Source organism: Bacillus rossius, chromosome 17 (assembly GCF_032445375.1).
Source record: "Bacillus rossius redtenbacheri isolate Brsri chromosome 17, Brsri_v3, whole genome shotgun sequence".
In the NCBI taxonomy this organism is placed as follows: domain Eukaryota; kingdom Metazoa; phylum Arthropoda; class Insecta; order Phasmatodea; family Bacillidae; genus Bacillus; species Bacillus rossius.
In genome coordinates, this window is record NC_086344.1 from 18,968,563 (window position 1) to 18,985,231 (window position 16,669).

General features: G+C 49.1%; 1 protein-coding gene across 1 annotated transcript; it reads right to left on the bottom strand.

The window, feature by feature from the left end:
• Window positions 1-4,698: 4,698 nt before the first annotated feature.
• Window positions 4,699-16,114, bottom strand: LOC134540952 (uncharacterized). Its single transcript, XM_063384040.1, has 4 exons — window positions 15,640-16,114; window positions 15,057-15,531; window positions 14,325-14,861; window positions 4,699-4,816 (listed from the first exon to the last, which is right to left on the bottom strand). Exons 1-4 carry the CDS (start codon window positions 16,112-16,114, stop codon window positions 4,699-4,701), a joined length of 1,605 nt encoding a protein of 534 aa, XP_063240110.1.
• Window positions 16,115-16,669: the final 555 nt, after the last annotated feature.

Here is a 16,669-nt window from a genome sequence, read left to right on the forward strand (position 1 = left end):
CCTCCCTCAAACATGCGTTGTCCTCCACCCACCCTCTACTCACCCTCTCATCCCTACAGTTTTGTGACGCACAAACTCCCGTTGAACGACCTTGAGCTGCAGTGAATGATGGGTGGGGGGTGTGGGGAATGACAGCGGGTGACAGTGGGTGACAGTGCTGCGCTCTAATTGCAAATAACAACCTAAGTAAATCCTATCCACTCGTGACTTCTATACAGTATATATATTCAAAGGTACACGTGATAGAAGTGAAATTTCTTTGGCAATTCAAACCTCGACTCGTAAGTATATCGTAAGAGGTAAAACGGTGTGATGAGAAAGAGAGAAAGAAGAAAATTATACCATGCTTTTATTAGCTTCACCTGTATATATGTATGTATGAATGGACTATGTTTTATAATCTTACCATTCAATTTTTACCCACTTTTCGACGTCCGAATGTGTTGAAATTTTGCATACACATAAATGTCTGCCAATACAATATTTTGTTTTGATAACATAAGTCAGTGTTAAGAGAGAGTTGGAAGGGTGGGGTTCCAGAGGGAGAAAAAAAGCGCCAATTTGGAGCTATGGATAATAACCAGGTTTTTTGTATGTCCATGAGGTCGGGGTATGGTGGGAATTTATTCTGGGGTCAACTGTTATCCTTTGGACCCAAAATTTCAAAAATGTTTAAACTGAATGCTTTTTTGGTTTTGGAGTATTTCCGATCCAACAGGTCGGGTTATGGTGGAAAATGTGCCCGGGTAAGGGGGGGGGGGGGTGTAATTCCCCTAAATTTTGAAAATTTCAAAAACATATTCCATTCTATTAATGTGTTTCCGAGGTTGGGTTATGGTGCCTGGGGTTCGTTAATGGCAAAATGGGTGCTATATCTGAAATTATCTGGCCACTCTTCCGGTGTGATTAAGTGAATGATGCAGACATTCCATCAGTCCGTGTTGATTTTGGCGATTAAACCAATAGCTATTCAGTTTCCAGCAAAATACAGCTATGGTACTGCTGAAAGGTGAATGTTGCCATTAATACTGAATTGGGTATCTACCATGTATAAAATGCAAGGCTGCACTGTAGATTATGCAGTTGTTTATTGGGTATCACGTCTCTTTGCTGCAGACAGGCTTATAAATCTCTTAGTCGCGTAAAGTCACAAGATTGTCTCCAAGTAGAAGAACTTGATTGCTCTAAGATAACAAAAAAAACGTTCCATGTAATTTTGATGCAATACTGAAATGACTAGATTACGTGAACATTAGTGACTAATTTTAAGTTCATGTAACAAATAAATACTTTAATCACTCTTAGTTGGTATTATTAATTTGTTTCTATTACTCATATTCAATATTTCTTTTATTTTAGTTTGAGAAAAAAAAAGAATAAAATTAAGTTATAGTTTAAAGTTTTCTTCTTATTGCTTGCATGTAGGCCAGAATATGGCCAGTGTACAGATATGATAAAACATTTACATATCAAATACACACCCTCTCTGGTGTGTGTACACACCACTGTCCACAAATGCGAGTCCACCATCACTCGCTGTGTTGCGTCACAAACTCCACCTCGACAACTGCACGTCACTCACTGCCAGAGAACTCAACTGCTCGCTGTTATCGCCTCCAACTCCTCTCGCAAGTGTCGCTACCAAGCTTTCGTCAGGACTCCAATCTCTGTGCAGCTATTTTTATTTCCTAACCTAATTTAAAAAAAAATACATTTGTAGGAGGGGTCCATTTTTGGGAGTGACCTAGATGCATCTCATGCTGAAGCCTAAATACCTAGTCGTGTTGGGGTTTAACCATGCAGGGAAAAGGTTGCATGCATTGTGCACAGAGAGGATTGGCCAGTTAAGGTACAAATTGATGACATGACTATGTACATATCTCACACAGGTGTAAATCCCATGAATTAAAATGTCCCTCAATGGGGGACGTGTCGGGCACTTGTGCTTGCAAAATCGTAACTATGAAACAGAAATAATAAACAATCCCATGGAAACCTGTATATTTATCTGAAATCTAAACAACTAGCTAGTGAAATTGAGCGCAGGTAAAACCTGCATAGACAAAGGGAAATAAATCCCTGAGGTGCAGTGGAAATGTGTAGGAAATTACAGTATAAAGATTATTGTCAGGATGGAGAAATCTCTTGTCTCGTCATTGGTCGACTTGTTTTTATGTACACCCTGCCTTGGAAGCTTCTCACGATGCAACCAGGGCCCTGTTCCGACTCCAGGAAGCTACTAGAGGAAGTTACACAAGAGGTTCGGCCGCCCCCTACGGCAGAAGTAGGGTTCAGAATATTGGGTATATGGAGGGTGTTTGACAGGTAACTGCCAGATGACATGCGTCCTGCATTCCAAGTCCAGGCACATACCGCACTATGACTTCGCCCCTTATGCACACATCTGGTAGGGATTGGGGAAAGGAGAGGGGTTGGGCACCACCAATCTGGAAATGTGCAGGTAGGCTGCTTCGTAGCAATGAATAGCAGGAAAAGGGTTGACGCTTTGCCGCCTTGCCAGGATGATATGATGGGAGCTGTGTGCTTGTCCACGCTGAGACTTTGGGTTCTCGGCACTTGGCTACAAGGCAGTAGGTAGAGGCACAGACAAAAATACACCAGGGTGCCGTTCCCTCAAAACGCAATGCTAATGATGATGGAATTAAACATGAGGTTCAAGTGAAATGCCATTTTATTACAACGTAGCACTTGTGCAGATGCTGCTTTCGGACCTGACCGGACTCAATCCTGGAATGGATGCTCATTATGTCATAGGGTGGTTTTCAAGATCAAAGCTAAACCTAACGGTACCCAGTATGAAGGCATTATGACCCATGCCCTCACTACATAGTCATAAGCTATCACACAAAAGAAATTAAAATGCTGATTCCTTTACACGATACTGGGAGCCGAAGGCTATTGTACGCATGGTTGGAGGTCGACATGTTACAATTGATTACACGCTCACGTGAGAACATATTAAACTATATAATAAAAACACACCATGGTACGAGCCTGCAAACATGACCATTCACTACACAAAACCTGACCTACAACTTTCACTGTTATAGATGACTTTCTACCATCTGTGGCAGAAGACCCTGGTTCCCCCCTGCCAGTACCAGTTCATGCTGGCGGAACGCATCTCAGGCCACTCCGCACGATTCAAGAACGTGACTATGCCAATTGACAAAAAAAGTGCGATATGCGCTAAAAACTTATGATTAGATAAAAGAGCTGCCAAATTAAAGTTAAGACATTCAAATGACAACAAAAGAGTAGTTACAACTGTAACATACAGCATACAACTTGAGTTATGATTTTAAATTAAGATCAAATATAGCATACTTACACTCTCAGCAATGTGTTTTCGCACCCCAGATTTTATTTAAGGGCATTGTGTTATGTTTAACTTGTAAGTTTTACGTAAATCATTATTATTGTTTTGGTGCGGGTGCCATCTCTCGTCAGTCTTCTTTAGGCCACAACCCAGGACGGGCACGCTGTCCTGTGGGGAGCCTGCATTTCGATAATTCATCTAGTCCAACCTAAATCCTCTGATAGAGCTTCTCATGCGTTGGTTCATTTTTGTGGAACCGGGCCTATCCCGACCACTTTAAATGTAACCCACAATATGACCGCACCGCTGGGTCTATCAATCTACCGACTCCAGCATAATTTTTAGGGTATTTCAGTCATTCATACAACTGTCGCCCAAAACAAGCAATTTATTTAACTAATCCAGATTCACGGCTCACGAAACCAGTTCGAGTCACGAGTTATTAAATGTTAGGTGTTGGCTGATTCTAACCAGAATTTCGCTTAATGAGCCTGCCTTAAAGTTCATGTAGTACCTAACGTAAGAAGTAACATTTTTGCAGAGTTTTTTTAGTGTAATGTTAAATTTGGTCTGCGCTAGACACTAGAATCGCAACATGTCAATTGAAACAGCAACCGAAAATGTACTTATTTATTTCCATTCTTTGTCTACTACCCTAACTAGAAATGATCCCTCTATGCTGCTAAGGGAATGTGGAACATTCCTTCGATTGCACAGGCCAATGTGGCACATGTGGAAAGGGAACGCCCCTTGGCTCGGAGCGAGTGAGTGCAGTGCTACGAAAGCACGTCCAAGTGACATTCGACCAGAGTTGTTACTCCTCAATTAATAATAGTATTTGATAATTATGGAATTATTAATTAATGTTTTCACAGGACCAGACTTTGATGAAATAATAAGCAATCGTGTCGCGACTAAGCTATAAACAGGGTTTAAAGCTTCACTTTTGCACATGGCATGTATACATACAGAATTAACAAAATATATTTATAAAACAATAAAATCCTTATATATTATCGCAAAGATGACAATTGATCCATTGGTGGTGGCATTTGTTCGCCTCGCTGCACTGTGCCTCCAATCTGTGCTTTCTCCGGACAATTTAGTTGTATTATTTATTTTTTCATTTGACTGTATTAAGAGGGACAGATTTAATATCCTCCTGTTGATCCTCTCGACTTAAACTTTATCCAGTCGTGTTAGATGGTGTCCCAGCACTTTGGCCCAATGCGCTACTGTCCCATGTAGAGCTAGTTGTCCGATTCCACTTTCTCTCACTTCTTTGCACGAACCGGCATGTAATTTCTCCCAACCACCGTGTCTTCGGATGACTTCCCAGCTCGAGGCTACAGCCGAGCTCAGTGCGCCTTGTCATGGGTGGCAGTAGAGTATCGGCTGGGCTCTGCGAATTCGGTCAGGTGCCCGCCCAGCTTCTGTTTTAGTGCTTCTGGAGCATGCCTGGTGTTGTGTATCTGTCTGCACAGCACAGTGCAAGAACACCCCCGCACCCGCTCGGTTTTTTGCTGTCTCTCTGAGAACTTGTGGCAAGAACACAGATCCCTACTTTCTAGCCCCCTCTTCCTGGGTGATACCATTAGGCCCATGCATATTCAGGCACATGTTAACATCTTTCGCGATCTATAAGTCCACTGAGTACTAGAAGATTTGTTTAACTCCTCTTCTGATACTCCCAGAGCCCCTTCCAATCAGCTCCTCGAACGACTGCCGCATCCCAGCGCACTATCTATCGGCGCCTGCGCATACTTTTGATCGGACGATGCCAAAGTTTTGTTTTGTTTGTGCTCCCACCACTTGGATGGAGCCACTGGCCATGCAGGAAGTAGTTACTCCTCCCTATGTCTCGTATCTCCGCCCACATTTCTTTTCTCTACGCCCATCTTTTTTTAAGCCCCCTGGGCATTTCAAATAGATGACTCTTCAGGCCCTCGTGAGGAGTGGTTAGACAGACTCCCTCTTGATCGCGAGTGGCACTACAACCAGCTCTTCTGCATTCTACCATGTCTCTTGAGATAAAAAGTTTCCGACTGCCACATGGAATCTATTCACTGAATAAAGGGGTTTACCCCTCTTCTCCTCTCTTCTTTTCGGTTTTAATTTGTAGTTCGGTCTACTGCTTCCGAATCTCTGCTCCCACCGACTGCTTCTCCGATGGATTATATACCACCGAACTCCCCCAAATTCTGGTGAGTAGTATCTACAACTCCGCTCCTATTGAGCATTTTTCTAGCCCTTTGTGGCCCCTAACCTCCACCCTTTTGCCCTATTTTTTACCACTGTGAAAATATTTGTTTATTAGTGGGGTTCAAATGATGGGTAGCAAACATGAGATGCACACTAAGTAATAATTTCAAGCTCTACTTTTTGGGGAGAAGTCTCATTTCTGCCCCTACATCTTCAGAACCATCTCTTCTGCCTCCACTTCGCACTCGCAGGCAGTTAAGTTTAAAACAAAAAATGTAAAAAGTGTGTATTACATTGTATGAATGGACTTTATACCATAATGTACTGATACAACGGCCCACACACACACACACACACACACATATATATATATATATATATATATGGTCAGTAGGGCATTTATTTAAGGACCTATAAACAGTGTTTGAGGGGGCCTAGTCAACAATGGTCCGCGGTGTTGGTAAATATTGGGACGGTGCTGAGAGCCTACTTTTGAAGTGATAGTGTGACGGCGCATGCGCACCAGCGCCAGACCGCCCTCCGCCAGATTATCAATGTTGATATTTATTTAAAGTGTTTAAATTACAGTGAAACTTATATTCAATTTACGTTTCTACACATTTTGGATGTTATGAACTACAGAACTCCCGTTAAGAAATTAAGTTGAGTATTAGCGGAAATCGGTAACCGCCTGAACTTAAAAACGGGCCAATAGGAGAGGCCGCTGGTGACGCTCGGCGGAGGTATAAAAGAGCCGCCCGGCGTTTTATCGGGGAGAGGAGTTCCAGCTGCGCCCTGGTAGAGGACGGACGTGTCCCGGAGCAGCTCCAGCAGTCTAGCTTGTTCAGTTGTTGATAGCACTTCTCAGTGCTATCACAGCCGGCAGCAGAATATCCTTGAAAGGTGCCTGTGTGCCTCGTGCGCACAGGCGGTAACAGTTGTGCTGTGAAGGTAAAGGTATAAAGGTATTGACGACCAACGAGCTCTGTGACACCCGGGGAGTTAGATCCCCTACAGCCTAGCCTAAACCCGGCTAACTTAGCCCCGGGGGATGGTCAGTGGGTGCGCTAGAGTGTGAGGAACTGACACAATGACTGAAATGGACTCAACAACGCCCTCCCCTCAGGAGGAAGACACACAAGGCGTCTGGCAGACAGTCGCCACGAAAAAAGCGAAGAGGTCGCACCACGAGATGGCGGCCTCTTCCTCGACCGAGCAGGCGGGCCCCGCCCCCCTCCCTCCAACAGCCACCTGCGGCAGCGCCCAAGGCCCCTCGCATCAAGCCACTCTTTGTGTTCCTTGACCAGGGGCACCAATACCCGCGAGTGTACCATGCACTCAAAAACGCACTCACTGAACGTTTCACCTGCACCAACCGCGGGAAGGATGAACTTATGATCCACACCGCCACCATCGCGGACTACACGCGCGCGATTAAGGCCCTTCAGGCCATTGGGGCGCAGCATTCGGTGCGGCACCAGTCTGCCGATGGTGCAGCGGCCCGCACTGCGCCACCGACTGCCCGCATGGGGGCCAGCAGGAGCACAAAAAGTGTGCTCACTGCGAGGAACCGCACTGCGCCAATTTCAAGGGGTGCAGTGCATACAAGAAGGAGACATGGAGGCACCTTCCCCCCCAAGAGCGCAAGAAGCGGGAGCAGCAGTCCCGCCGCGACACATGAGACAACACGCGCGCCACTGAGCAGCCACAGCCACAACAGCGGGCACCGCAGGGACACCACAAACCCTGGGGCCCTCTGCCACCGAGCTTCGGCGACTATCTGGCGCAGGCCAGTGGGAGCCGGTTTACGCCCCTGCAGCAGCACTGGGAGCCCAGCCACAATGAGCTGGACTACCCAGTGCTTGCCAACAACCCGTGGCAGCGAAAGAAGGGATTCAAGAAGAATCCCACGGGCCACAAGAACGGCCAAGGAAAGCCCCCGCGCCCCGCCCAGGACAGGCCCCGACAGCCTGCCCAGGACAAGCTGGCAGCCACCAAGCCAGCTCCCACACCGGCGAAGAGGACGCCAGCTCCCGCACAGCCGCAGGCCGAACCCATGGCAGCAATGGCAGTTGATGCAGCACCAGAGCTGCCAACTGCCCAGCTGACACCGTCCACCAGCGCCCAGGCACCGCAGCTCGCGGACATCCAGGCGGTCATCCACTCCCACGAGGCCATCAGAGGCAACACCCGACTGCAGAGTACCATCGGTCCTCTGTGCCAGCTTCTAGTCATCTGGCTAGACACCTCCAAATCCATGGCCGACAAAATACGTGCCACCATGGATTGTGTGTGTGCGCTTGCTGAGGTCGTTAATGACCAGCAGTAATTCGGCACCGAATTGCAGCACAAATGCAACCATTAGGAATAAGTTACATTCCCTCCTTTTCTGGAATGCACGCGGCATTAAAAATAAATTACCGGAACTTATCAACCACCTGGATAAATATAAAATAAAAATAGCTGCGATAAACGAAACACATCTAGTACCGACAGACAGATTAACAATACTAAATTATGTCATATATAGGCGCGACCGAGATGCATGAGTTGGCGGAGTAGCCCTTGCTGTTCACACTAGTGTAAAACACACTGCTTGCCAGCTCCCTGATTTTCACCACCTCGAGGCCATAGGAATAAATTTAAACATTAATTGACAACAGATTAAATTAATCGCAATGTACGCCCCACCAGGTAGGTCCCTCGGCGAGGCGGACCTGGATTCTTTGTATAGGGCGGCCCCGAGCTTCCTTGCTGAAGGAGACATTAATGCCAAACACATAGAGTGGGCTGCAGGCGCGCTACAGCGAACGGCAGACTACTGTACACTCACCAACTCACCAAAACCTACCATGTACATGCTCCCTCCGAGCCCACACATGACTCTGGTAGACAGAATGACATGCCTGATATTTTAGATATTGCCCTAAACAAACGTGTCAACATGGGATTCGAACTCGAGGTTGTACACGACATGTCATCGGATCATTTCCCAGGCCACTTGATCTTCGATGACGCCAACGTAGACTCAAATCCGCCACGAAAAATTAGGGACTATAAAAATGCAGACTGGCAAAGATTTAAAAACTATTTGACAATAAATCTCCCCGACACTGCCGAAATTAACATAGAAAACAGCAATAACTTAAATTCCGCGATTTTAGAATTAACAAAAAAAATCCAGGATGGTATTAGCCAGTGCATCCCAGAAAAGGAGGTTAGGCTAGCACACGATGAGCTGCCAGAATACATCAGCAGCTTGATTACACAAAAAAATCGACTGCGGCGCGAATACACACGGCGTCGCACACAGCAGACGAAACGCCGAATCAATGAAATACAAACAGTCATTTCCGATGAAATCTCACTCTGGCGAAGCAGCCAGTGGGAAACAAAAATCGCACGACTCGACACCCAGGACGGAAGTGCCTGGACAATGACGAAGCGTTTTTTAAACAAATCGGAAAAAATCCCGCCCCTTGAAACAAACAATGGCGTAGCTTTTCAGCCCCGCGACAAGGCACAAGCTTTCGCTGACACACTGGAAACTGCATTCCAGCCCAACATGCAGCCCTGCGATAGGCTATTCACAGCGCAAATTTACCGCGAACTCCGCGTTAAACTGCGACTACCCACAATCTCTGCGCCTCTGCTAACACAGGCACAAGAAATAAAGCGTGCTATCGAAAAAATGAAGCCGCGCAAAGCTCCCGGGAATGACGGCATACAGGCTGTTGTTCTCAAACAACTCCCAAATGCAACACTAGAATATCTAGCCGAGTGCATAAATGCTATGTTTAGGTTAAATATTTTCCCCTCGCAATGGAAAGAGGCTAGAGTTATAGTCTTCCACAAGCCAGGCAAAAACAAAACACTGCCACAGAACTACAGACCTATCAGTCTGCTAAGCACTGTGTCTAAAGTCGTAGAAAGTATCATACTACACCGACTTAATGTACACATTCACGAAAACAACATACTGCCGAATGAACAGTTCGGCTTTCGCAGTACACATTCGACAGTGCACCAACTAGTGCGCATGGCAGAGGAAATAACAAGCACATTCAACGTACAAGACTACGTAGTTGCTACATTTATTGATGTAGAAAAAGCATTTGACAGAGTATTTCATGCGGGGCTAATCCACAAACTCTACCAAACAGGATTTCCCGACTGCTATATTAAGTTAGTCGCGTCATACTTAGCAGACAGAACCTTTAGAGTATTTACTGAAGGAGCTCTATCTGACCTCAAACAAATTAGAGCAGGTGTCCCACAGGGAAGTATCTTAGGTCCTGTACTCTTTAATGTGTATGTTAGTGACATGCCACGCCCTGCACACCGCCTCGTCAAGCTGGGTTGCTATGCAGATGACACAGTGCTGTATAGCAGGTCCCACAATCTACAGCTAGCTACAAACCGATTACAAGTCGCGCTCACTGAGCTTGAGCGATGGTGCACGACTTGGCGTATTAAAGTAAACACAACTAAGTCAGAGGCTATTGTGTTTACCCGCAAAAACCTTCCGCCCGCAGAACACAGGCCGCAAATACGTTTGTTTGACGAACAAATACCGCACAATGATGTAGTGAAATATCTAGGCGTATACATGGATAGAAAGCTACTTTGGCGCCACCACATTGACACTAAGCGAGCGCAAGCGCAGGGTAGGATTAGTGCACTATACCCAGTAATGAGCAGGCGATGCGGCAGCAAGGTTAAAACAGGCGTACTGCTGTACAGAGCTCTCATTCGCCCAATAATTACATACGCAGCCCCTGTCTGGGCAACAGCTGCCCCTACACACTTACTAAAATTACAGCGAATTCAGAACAGGTGTATTCGAATCGCTACAGACGGACCACACTATTGCTCTGTAGAAGCTTTGCATCGTGAAACCGAGTCGGAAACTTTGCAAGACTTTTACACTCGTACAACACAAACTTTTTACGAGAAATGCGTAAATAGTTTAAATCCGCATGTTTCCTCACTCGGGAATTATGATCCCGACGAAACACAAAAATACAAACGCCCAAAATCCATCCTGGCGCACCGACCACCGTAGTGGCCCGTGATTGGCTGGAAGCTCCGGCCAATCGCTCAGCCGAGCCCGGACCCCAACTCTGTGGTTGCGGACTGGCGAGAAAATTCTGCCTAAGAATCGCGCAGCTCGACACTTGTATTTCTGGCAGCTCCAAAATTAGTATTAAGTATATTATTTTTTAAACAATAATATTAAGCTTTAATACTAGCATTAATTAAATTCTGAACACGTGCCTGACCACGTCCTGCGGTGCAAATACGCAACATTAGACTAGCCAATGATTGACATGCCCAGGCTGGCAGCACGATGTAGCAGAATTAAGTCCTCCCGCACCTCCCAGTACACTGACACAGCAGCAAGCTGGCCCAGCGGGGCTCTAACGAATTTTTGGCCCAGCGGGGCCCTAATGAATTTTTGGCCCAGCGGGGCTCTAATGAATACACAAACACTTCCAGCAATTATTATAGTAACTTACTCTTTAATTATTAGGTGAGCAGACTCACCCTCGTTTAATAGGTGTCCGACCATGTGCCTGACCACGTCCTGCGGTGCAAATATGCAACATTGGACTAGCCAATGATTGACATGCCCAGGCTGGCAGCTCAATGTGTCGGGCATACATGGCCATGTTAGCTGGGGCAACCTGGGTGCTGCGGCCATATAATTATAGCTGTAACATGTACTTCTCTTTCAGCAAACCTGGCTGGCTGGCAGCCTGGTGGGAAACGACGAAAGTCGCCCCATAAAAATCAGTCATGCCCAAAAACCCCAAATGCGGACAGAAATGTCCAAGTGCCCGCCCTTGCTTAAAAGATATTTTCTACTCTTCCAACTCTTCTTCCTGAGCCATCCTTCTACTCCCGTAGCCAACCCGCATGTAATAATGCATGAATTTTGCATACCGCATGTAAGTGCCCAGGGTTTTCCCTGTGTCTATGCAGGTTTTACCTGGGCCCAACTTATCTAGTATTAGCCTAGAATAGTCAGTGAGAGGAGTTAGTCATGGTGCCAATTGCTGCCATGGCTGGCCAATCCCCTCCTAGCACACGATGCATGCACCCTCTCCCGCATGGCTAACCCCTGCATGATTAGAGCGAATAGGCTTCGACCTGAGACGCACTTAAGTCTGTCCCTAATCCAGACCCCTCCCAAATACACTTAGTTTTAGTTTAGGTTATGAAAAAAAAATTCTCGGGGAGTCAGTCCGCTGTGCAGAGTCGGAGATCGTGTCGCTTCGCGTGGGAAGTTTTCGCTACCCACGATTCCAGGCTGCGGAATCGCGACAAATACGTTGAAGTTTCGGTATTATTAATACTGCCAGCTGAACTGGAACTGTATCTATCGAATTGGCCAACGCGTCCGCGGTTCGGGAAACAACGATGCGCGCGCCGGAACTTACACCTCGTGTGAGTGCTCTGGTGACCTGAAGTGTGTGGTGCATACTGGTGCATCTCAACGCACTCCCTGGGACAGCTGTCACACGGACTGGGGACTGCGGAGCCAGCGCAGCATTCGCAAGGTAAGGCGTGGTCGCCTTGAGTTGGTGCCAGCGCATTGTTGGACTGCAAACTCCCCTCATCTTACATGGTGATTCCCGCTACGAGATGTTTTATAGCAGAGACTGTACAAGCTAAGAGTAACTGTCCGCGGTCCCCCCAGAGGTCCTGGGGGTAGAAATAGCCTACCGACAGAGTTTTAGCCCAGAGCAAACCCCACCATTATTTAATGTGTAAACTGCATCTACGTGTTGTGTTGGAGACAAAAATAGAGACTGAATTTTGAATTGGACTGTTGTCGAGCCGGGTGCCCATCGTAACATCCTGAATTTTCAATAACATTTTGCTAGTCACATTGTGCCTGTAGAGATTCAGAGAACTTTAGCCATTGTCAGAACCTGCCAGTTTAAATGTAATTCCAATGTTATGTTGTTGATTTGCCTTCATTTTCTTAATATTATTAAAATCTCTTGGAAAATTACCCATTGTTATTGTTTATTTGTACTACAGGTCAGTCTCCATATTTAAGTTTTAAATTCATGGCAAACTGGGCAAAGTAGTGTTAAGAACCTAAGTATTTACTTTTGCACTTGTGTGTTGACAACTATCATTTGCCATTCATGCAGTCTTGTGTTTGTAAAAAAACAAATTGTTTGTTTACGTTTGGGTCCCATCAGTCTAGCATAACATGGTCGTGTCGTAGTAACATATCAGTATCAGTACAATAGTGATAAAAAGAAAATTTATATGGGAGAGACTAAACTAAAAGATAACAAAACATGTAATTTTGTTAAGTTAAGATAATACCCATAATTGTTCTACAAGAAGTGTCTTTCGGAAAAAGTAAATAATAAATAATAACTTGCATCAAAGGTTGGTATATATACATTGCCGTCACCCGCGGTCTTGGCTGCGAGACCTGGGCGGGGCCTAGTGGGAAGTGGTGGTGTTTGGGTATGTTCTGGTGGGTGCCAGGCTAGCACAGTCGTTAACCAATGGTTTTGGGCGTGGATACTTTCTGCCCCGGCGTGGACCACTAGGCCTTCGGCTGTGATTGAATTTAAGAGGGGGTTTTTCGTAGAGCTAGTTATCCAGTACTCTCCTTACACAATATAGTACACTGATCCCTAGCTGGAGGGGGCAAACAACACTACGGAAGAACACAATTGATTACGTTACTGGGTTTTATTCGGGGCTGGCCCCTTTTGCGCTGTGAACACTGAGTTACACGTTACAGTTCACACAATTGGAGAGGCACTATACTTTACATTATACACTTGAAAGTTCCGCCCTTACACCATTTACACCCATAGCAATGGGGGGAAGGGGGGCGGCCAATCCCGTAAGCTTTGTTCTTAGCAGCGGCCGGGTCACTTGTGTGAGCCGCGGTCCGTGTTACATTACTTGCGAATGCCCATGAAGTTAGCATCGGCACTTATGTGCGCGATGTTATTACTTGTAGTAAATGAGGGGCGGGAGTCGGCCCGTACCGTAAATAGACACTGCGCGGTGGACCGGAGTCGCGTCGCCCAGTTTAAGTTGGAGCGGCCGGGTTAAGCCCTGCACCGTAAATGAACGCGGACGCACACGGGAAGCTGAAAAAGGAAGGTTTGGTTAGTGACTATATTTACCAGCGTTACTTGGTGGTTGCAAAGCGAAGATGGCTTCCCGTGGCACTCAGGACGTCCGGCCCGGTTCGCAAGTAGTTCGATAGTGGCGTGCTAGCCTTGGCGCGGGGGAGAGGTAGGCTGATCCCGCGCGCCAAAGTTCGCCGTTTACTGTTATATTTATTTAAAGATAACTTAAAGAGTTCATAACCACTACAATGTTCACACAATAACTACTAAGGCTTAATTCTAATGGCGGAAGGCCTATAATAATCGTAGTTACATTAATTGTATTTAAATGTACTTAAAAGGAAGGAGAGTCAAGTTGGAGACTGTTAGTTAACCAACTACTCCAGCAGTTACAGACAAGTTAGAACGGGGGGGAAAATGATGATGGAAGAGTCATTCAATTAGTTTAGGCGGAAGGCCGCAAAGGGAGCACTTACTACATGTGATTTCAAGTTCCCCACGGAAGTAAGTGGCACACTCCTACGACGCACTTTTCTTGTGATGAGTTTGTAAAAATTAGGGTAATTACTGGGCTCCCTTAATTACTCGTCTTTACGCGAGGGGCACTCGAGCCCTCAGTAATTACCGCAATTTACCTTTGTGGTACGGAGTGGCGGGAAGCTCACTTGACTCCGACCGGGTGGCTAGAGGCGCGCTTCGTTAGCGGGACTAAGTACGGGCGGTCGCAAGTCGGGCTTGAAGACGGCCTCCGACCGGACGACGTCAAACGCCCCCCCTCGGAGAAGCCCGACTTTGCACTGCTATTGGTCCCGCCACGTGTTGGCACACCTAGCCCCGACTGCGGCTGGTAGGGCCCGCTCTGTTCCCCTAGCTGCGGCGTCGTGACGCTCGGCGGTGGGGTGGCATGACGCACGCCGCCCGGTCGACTGCGGAGGCAGCTGGGCCGGGGGCGGCGGCACAGCGCCTGGAAGGGAAGCGCAGCGCACGCCGCCCAGTCGACTCCGGAGGCAGCTGGGCTGGGGGCGGCGACACGGCGCATGGAAGGGTGGCGCGGCGCACGCTGCCCGGTCGACTGTGGAGGCAGCTGGGCCGGGGGCGGCGGCACGGCGCATGGAAGGGCGGCGCGGCGCACGCCGCCCGGTCGACTGCGGAGGCAGCTGGGCAGGGGGCGGCGGCACGGCGCATGGTGAACTGTCCCAGACCTTTCGGGGACAGGGTTATTAACCCGCTTACTCTAGGCGTCCCCCAGGTCGTAGGCCGCGAGGTACCCTGGGACTCGGCGGGTCCGTCGTGGTCGCTCGCCGGCGGGGTTACCCGGGGCGTGATTTACGGTATGGGTTCCATGTGTGACGGTCTCCCTCTTTTCTATTGGTTGGGTTGCCGAATGGTATGGTTGCCTCTCTCGTTCCGGGATGCCGGGTGGGCTGTTGCGAGGCGTCTCGTAGTTCTCCGCATACTCCTCCTCTGGCTCCGTTACCAGTGGGATCGTTCCCGGGTCGCTGTCCATCTCGGGGTTGCCAGGACTGTAGGGCAACTCGGTGATGGTTATGGTCCCTGGGTCGTCGTCGCAGGGATGGCATCGGAGTGGGGCGCCCTCCGGGCTCGGGTCCTCGTCCACCAACTCCACCGTCGGCTGTGGCTCTTCCTGTTCCGTGCCCTGGTCATTTGGTAGGCAGCTCGCGGATGTATCCGCCGTCTCCCCTGGCGGTGTGTTCAGCACGTAGTCCTCCAGGTAACGCGGCGGGTGTCGCCGTCGGTGTGGCCATGTCCTCGTCTCGTCCTCCGACTCCGGGTGTCCGGGCGACGCTGCGTCGGCGAACGGGGTCGAGTGGGGCGGTCCGAGGTGGTGCTGTGTCGGGGTCTGGTTGTGTTCTGCGATATCCGCTATCGTCCTGGCGATGTCGATATCTTATGTCGTGACCGCCCTTAGGCCACGTGAGAGCTCGTCCGTGGGCGTGCCCGCTGGCCCTCGCTGTGTACTGGCCAGGCTGTGGTCCTCTGGGTAGCGCGGCGGCTGTCGGTGGCGGTGAGGTCGCGCTCCCGGCTCATCCTCGTACTCCAGGTCAACGAGCGGCGCCGTGTCTGTGAACGTGCTTGCGTTCAACCCTCCTGTCGACCGCGATTCCTCCGTGTCTCCCATCCCCAGGCCGCGTGAGAGGTCGTCCGTGGGTGTGCCGGCGGTCTCCTGCTGTGGGTTGACCAGAACGTAGTCCTCTAGGTGGCGCGGTGGTCGTTGATGGCGGTGCGATTGCGTCCTTGGCTCCTCCCTGTACTCCAAGTCAATGGGCGGCGCTGTGTCGGCGAGTGTGCCGGCATGAGGCGGCTCGGGGCAGCGTCGTGCTGGGGTCCGGTCGGGGTCCTCCGCCTCCTCCTGCGTCGGTTTTCTGGCGGGGTTAGGTGGGGTGCCTTCCTCAGGAAGGCTTTCCCCCAGGTAGATTGGCGAGGCGTAGGTCATCCCGATGTATCTTTTTTACTCGTCGTCCGCCTAGACGCACCAGGTAGGTGGTCCTCCCTAGACGTTTCTAGACGGTGTAGGGCCCTCCCCATCGTGGTGCCAGCCCAGCGCAGTAATTGCGGGGTGCCGCCGAGAGGGGGTGTACCCGGGCGAACACTTGATCGCCCACCCGCACGACGGGTGGTGGGTGGTTGGTTACGGGGGTGATACCCTCGGCGTACACCCTCTGTCGGCGTCGTGCTTCCTCCTGCGCGGCTGCGCGGCGCTGGTTGCGCTCCTCGGTGTCTTCTGTCGGATGCGGGGTACCGTGGGTGGCCCACTGAACCGGTAGGGGCAGGTTGAGCCCCTGTATCATCTCCGCCGGCATGAGGCCGGTTGCCGCGTTGGTGCGCCGTCGGACGCAGAACAATGCGTCGGCTACATGCAGGTCCCATCGAGTGTGGTCCTCCCCCAGTCGGATGCGCAGTTGGGCCTTCAGTTCCTGGTTACGACGCTCTGTCGGGTTGGCCCTGGGGTGGTAGGCGGGTGTCGTGTGGTGTTCAATCTAATGCTCGG